Genomic DNA, 6035 nt, shown 5'->3' with positions numbered 1-6035 from the left:
ATCCTCTTCCCCCTCCCCGGTCCACAGTTTCACTCTCCCTCCACACACTCCCCCCGTCAACAAAACTTTTCTAAGGTTTCTTTCTCGAAAAACTAAGACCAGCCCCCGACCACAAAAGGGAACAGTCATGTGGCCCTCGCAGGAAAAAGTTTGGGGACCCCTGCTGTAGATGATTTTGTATGGGGTGGCTCAGACGTGTTATCCCCAAACTGAAAACTGCTTTTCAAGAACAGAACAGCTTCAGCTCCTTTGGGATGGAAGCTCTTTCTCTGCAGAATGAAACCAGAGTACAGCACTCATTAAAAACCTACAGCCTGGTCCTGTGGACCCCATCAGAGCAACACAGCAGGACGCTCCATTAACAGACACAGAGATGGACATGTTAAAATCCAAGATTGGACAGATTCTGTGGGTAGCAAGACAGAGCAGATGTGACAGAGTGGACATTAGAGATGATTGCACCCCTCTCCTTTTTCTTACTTTATTTAAAGATGTTGACTATCGTCTTAAAGCTGCACTTCTGCTCGAGCTGGGAGTTGCATTGGACTGCAGTTGCAGCAGTTCGCCACCAGTGGACAAATAGAGCACAGTGAGCGCTCCTGACTCAGCCGCCAACGGCTGACCAGCGCAGGCTACGTCTATCAGTAGTGTTCAACAAATAAAGAACCTGCGAGAAACACACTGACTAATCATTAAGTGTGCAACAAGACCTGACATCATGTGTGACATATCCATCTTGGCGTCAAACACAAAACATGCTACAATTCAAACATTACACTGTTCAAACAAACTGATCAGAAAACTTCAATCTGAGGAAGTTACCCTCAGGTTCCAATGCTTAGGAGACATCAAATACCACAAGCTAGTGGTGTTCAGCGATTCCTCGAAGGGGAACCTCTCAGATGGAGACACACAAGGAGGACATTTTATCATGCTGATGGGAGAAGATGGAACATTTTCACCCATATGCTGGCAATCCAGACGGGTTAGGAGACTTTGGCGCTTGTAGATGGGATTGATAGTGCCGTCTTTCTAACTACACTCTACAGTTGGTGATGGGGCTGCACAGTGGTGCAGTGGGTAGCACTGATGCCTTGCAGCCAGAAGGTCCTAGGTTCGGTTCCTGGCCCAGGTTCTTCTGCATGTTCTCCCTCCGGCTCTCTGCTTCCTCCCACAGTCCACAAACATGACGGTCAGGTTAACTGGTCTCTCTAAACTCTCCCTGGGTCTGTGTGTGTTCATGGTTGTTTGTCTGTGTTGCCCTGCGACCTGTCCAGGTGACCTGTGACCCCGCCTCTCGCCCGAAACATTTGCTGGAGAGGCACCAGCACCTCCTAGGAACAAGGTGGAAGAAAACGGATGGATGGATGTGTAACACACAACCATTCCCTCCTTGATGCTGTCAAATCTATAAAATGTGTAACTGAAAAGAGACTTTGTCTTGGATTCAGGAAGTTATATGGACATCTATGGGGGCATCTGCTCTGGACTGCTGAGAGCGCTAAGTGAAGCGAAATGTCAACTTAAAGATTAAAACACAACAAAAACACTACTGTTCCTTGTATAAGTTAAGTCCAAGTCAATGGAGCTAAAATAAGTAAAGTTAAAATGCTGCTACTGAATGTTGTTCTAATCCGCTGTGTTCTTTAAAGGCAGAGGGGAGATTGTTAGGTTGTAAGTAGCACTGTGAGGTAACGGGAGGCGGGGTGAGAACCGTTCATTCTGTTTTGAGAGGAGCGCATGTTGTTAGCTATGCTAATGGCCACCATTAAAGTGTGGATGCTAACATCAGTAGTGTGATTATTCAGTCAACAGCTAACGCTAATGTCAGCGTCTGCAGATGCTTACCGTCGATGCCAGCATGGATCCTCCGAACCACACGGCGTATCTCTGCATGTGATGAGTGACAACCTGAACATCGATTGGTTTGGGCTGCAGCGAGAACAGAACCAGGCTGATTAATGGAAACAGAACCAGGAAGCAAAGCCTGGAAAGCTTAACAGATCTGCTGTAAAACGAGGCGTGGGAACTTTGTGGCGGCGTTTCCCACCTTGAGCTTTCCTCCGCTCAGCTCCTCGCTCAGCTTCAGCCGGGCGTCCACCGTCCTCTTCAGGTCTCTCTGCAGCCGCCGCCCAAAGTCCCTGAACATGGTGGAGCCTCCGGACAGAACCACATTCTGAGAACGGAGGAACATTTGGGTTATGTACCCGCAGAACCTGACCAGGGCGGGCCAGACAGGGACGTGGCGGTTACCTTGTAGAGCGGACGGCGAACATCAATGGGACAGTTCTGGATGACCTCGTCCACGACCTCTGAGATGGGCTGGGTGAAGTCCGGGTTGGCGAACTGGGACCAGAGACAGTGGGTCAGAAGGTTCTGACAGTCAGGTCGGATCATCCTAATGCAGTCAGCCGGACCCGCTGCGTCGCTGCAGACTGACCTCTGGGTGGAAGAAGATCTCCGGGCCCAGGAAGCGCTCGTAGCCCACGTCAATGGTGAACTCCTTCTTGCTGACGGCGTTGACCCCGGTGTACTGCTTGATCCATTTGGACCCGTCCGAGTCGTACTTACTGAACTCTTTGACCAGGTCCGGACACACGTAGCTGAACCGCTCCTGAGAGGGAACATCAGAGGGAACCGGAGCTCTGGTGGGTCTAAAGTCTTTGACCGACTTCAGTTGTGGATTTCTACCTGAAGCTGCTTCATCAGCTGATGTTCATGTCCAACTAAAACCAGTTACAGACCAACAGCACCACCTGGTGGCCACATGAGGAACAGCAGACGCTGCTCTAGCTTGATGTCAAACATCCAGATTGATCTAATCAACCTTCAGTGATGTTTAGGTTAACATTCATGTCCGTCCAGCTGAAGACTCACCTTGACCGCCTTGGCTGTCTCCAGGGACTGCTCCGGGGGGACGCCCACCTCCCTGTCCCTCAGCAGCTGCTGGGTGAAGTAGGTGATGTCTCTGCCTGCGATGGGGATGTGTTTGATGCAGCTGCCGATCACGTAGCCTTCAGCCTGGGACAGAGGGGACAGAGAGAAAAGAGGGGACAGCAGGGGACGGAAAGGACAGATGGGTTGCGGGAGACAGATGAGGACAAATGATCAGGAAATTGGCTCTTAAATATCAGGTTCTTGTTCGTTCATTTTTGAAGTGATTTAGTTTGTAAAGTTTCCATCTGGACTGTTTTCATGTTTCCAATAAATTCAGTTTTAATATTTTAATTTGAATAAAAATGTGATTACAGCAGATTTAAAAACATCTTTGATGCTGAACTGGAGATCCGTCAGAGAAACTGATGAACCCAACTCAGCGGTTCTGCTGGTTTGATGTTTAGAAAACTGCTGAATCATCAGGAAAGCAGAGCTGGGCAATAAATGAGCCGTCAGGTCGACCTGCAATGAGCCACAGCGACCACCAGGTGGCGGCAGCATGCCACCACACATGCAGGAGAACCAGAAGCAGCTTCCTGAGTCTGCAGCTGGTTTGGACCTCCAGGCCACCATACAGAAACACCTGCATGTCCAACAGGGCGTCCCCATGGAGGACTCACCACAGGAATGACGTGAGTGACCCCGTCTCCGCTGTCGATGACGGTTCCGGTCAGGGTCCGCTCTCCAACCTGCCTGGAAGTCCAGGAGGCTGCCAGCGCCAAAACCGCCTGCAAGACACACGGAGGGGATCAGAACCATGAAACAGAACCATCAGAACCAGGAGCAGCCGGATCAGAACCAGAACCTCTGACCTGCACGGCAATGTAGAGACCCGGGACGTTGAAGGACTCGAACATGATCTCGGCCGTGTATTCCCGGTTCTCCGGCGTGTTCAGAGGAGGTTCCGTCTGCAAACAGGAGACTGGGTCAGACCCGCCAGGCTGGCCGTGAACCGGGCCGGGTCGGGTAGACTGTCCAGAACTCACCAGCAGGAAGTAGTGGTCCTCCGGCTCGGCCCGCAGGTACTTGAAGATGACCTGCTCCATGAAGCGCTCCATCAGGTCCCAGTCCTCCACGATCCCGTGGCGGATTGGCCACTGGGGCAGGAGAGGTCAGAGGTCAGCAATAGGACAGCACGGTCCAGAACCCAGCAGAACCTCCTGGCCCAGAGACCAGCTGGACCAACCAGGAGGTCCAACAGAACCGATCTAGCTCACAGCATCAGCAGAATTCTGGATGGAGGATCAGACCCTGACCAAATTGATGACCCTCACTCTGTTTGGACCGCTAGAACCCGTCCTGTCTACCACAACCACCACTCACATGGGCCGCAGACAACTGAACCGGTCCAGTTGAGCAGCAGCTGAACCGGTCCAGTTGAGCAGCAGCTGAACCGGTCCAGTTGAGCAGCAGCTGAACCGGTCCAGTTGGGTAAAGTGTAAAGTAGTTTGCCGCTAAGCGCTGTATAAATCAATCAAATCGGACGGTCCTCTGCTGAGTCACTATGGCGTCCTGACTCTGACCCTCTGAGGTTCTGCTCAAACCTGACCTCTGACCTCTGACCTCCTACCTTGGTGGAGTACGTGGGTTTGTCCACAGCTTCATCGCCGATGTAGAAGTCCAGGTCATCCACTCCCTTCATCATCCTCCGCTGGGCCTGATCGCCCACCTTCGCCGACTCCTTGATGGCGATGCCTGAAGACACAAGAAGTGTTAGGAGGAAGACTTCCTGTCCGCAGATGGAGGACTTCCTTTCTACTCACATGAGGGAACGATGAACTGCGGCTCGGTGTTTCCTGCGTAGCCCAGCTTGGTGTAACTGAGAGAAGAAAACAGTCCAGTTACTGTAAGGACCCGACCCAGAGGTTCTGATCGGCCCGGTTATTTTAATCTGCTGATGGTTCTGGTTGGGCTCCAACAGGAAGTCAATGTTATCCATGTTGTTTCAGGTTCTGGACAGCAGGAAGTTTTTATCAGAACCTGGCAGTAGTTCTGGAGAACCTTCACTCCAAGCACAGCATTTACGTCAAGCTGAGTTCTGGACTTTGACTAGGCCATTCTGTTGAAGATCTGCTGTGTTTAGCCCAAGCTCCACATCACCACACCTCCACCACCGTGCTTTCCTGTTGGGTCCAAATGTCCACTGGTCTGTCTGACCCAACTGAACCCGTCCAGGTCCAAACAGCAGCTCCAACAATACAGGATGTGATCCAATAAACTGATCAAAGCACTTCCTGTTTACAGACAAACATGTGGAACCCGAGGAAGGGCTCCTGAACCGGGCCAGAACAGAACCCCAACATGATGCTGGTTTATTCTACTGGTGCCCTTCATCATCATCACCACCAGAGCGCCGCCTCTAACCGTCAGAACATTTCCCTGGTTCTGCTGCGACCCGTCTGACCCGGCTCATTCCAAAGAACAGTTCCAGCATGTCGGCCGCAACCTGCCGCGACACGCCGCAAATATGCAGAGCACCAGCCGGGCAGCCCAACCCGCAGCGCGGTTCTGATCCGGGTCGGCACCGAACAGAGGTCCTCTCTGCTGCGGCGTCACCATGACGACCCGTCCGGCTGAACCCAGAAATTGTCACCTTGTGGACCATAGACATATGAGCAGACCCCGCACTGGCTGCTCACACAGCGGCCATCTTGGAGAGGTCGCCCTCCTACTTGGCTAAACCAAAACAGCAGCAAAAGTTTCAGCACCGCCGGATATTTTTGTTCAGATCGACGGACTATTGACGTGAGATCTCGGGGGATAAAGTTTCACAAGTAAGATGGACATATTACCGTTTGTATTTTGTGAATATCATATTACTAAACTGTATTTATATCCACCGGCAAAATGCCAGCTAATATTAGCTATACGACAGCTCGTAGTGCTCGGTGTAATACCAGGTTCAGCCCCCTATGAAGGCAAACCGAGACTTAGTAGATCTTAAAAAGTTTTAATTATTCCCTAACATTGATTTAGATTATGCGACACAAGGTGGCAAAGACTGTTATTTATGTGTTATTCTTTCACTCTGTCTAAAGTAAGATGGCTCCTGTTTTAGTTTAGAAGGTTTCATAGAAACACGATGTGAGGAAGAAGAG

The 6035-nt window shown here is 51.0% G+C and overlaps 1 protein-coding gene across 1 annotated transcript in view; it reads right to left on the bottom strand.

The window, feature by feature from the left end:
• The window catches only part of LOC106941989 (actin-related protein 3), a 30436-nt gene that overhangs the window by 13466 nt on the left and 10935 nt on the right, over positions 1-6035 (bottom strand). The window contains exons 2-11 of the mRNA XM_015025151.1: positions 4701-4756; positions 4508-4632; positions 3924-4034; positions 3750-3845; positions 3558-3665; positions 2878-3021; positions 2441-2614; positions 2254-2346; positions 2051-2176; positions 1849-1932 (exon numbers count right to left, since the gene is read on the bottom strand). Coding sequence (XP_014880637.1) covers positions 1849-1932; positions 2051-2176; positions 2254-2346; positions 2441-2614; positions 2878-3021; positions 3558-3665; positions 3750-3845; positions 3924-4034; positions 4508-4632; positions 4701-4756 — 1117 coding nt within the window. The remainder of the gene's footprint in view (positions 1-1848; positions 1933-2050; positions 2177-2253; positions 2347-2440; positions 2615-2877; positions 3022-3557; positions 3666-3749; positions 3846-3923; positions 4035-4507; positions 4633-4700; positions 4757-6035) is intronic.

The sequence above is a fragment of the Poecilia latipinna genome, unplaced genomic scaffold, assembly GCF_001443285.1.
Source record: "Poecilia latipinna isolate Pla-1442-1.1 unplaced genomic scaffold, P_latipinna-1.0 Scaffold3973, whole genome shotgun sequence".
Classification (NCBI taxonomy): domain Eukaryota; kingdom Metazoa; phylum Chordata; class Actinopteri; order Cyprinodontiformes; family Poeciliidae; genus Poecilia; species Poecilia latipinna.
This window is presented reverse-complemented; position numbering and strand designations above follow the sequence as displayed.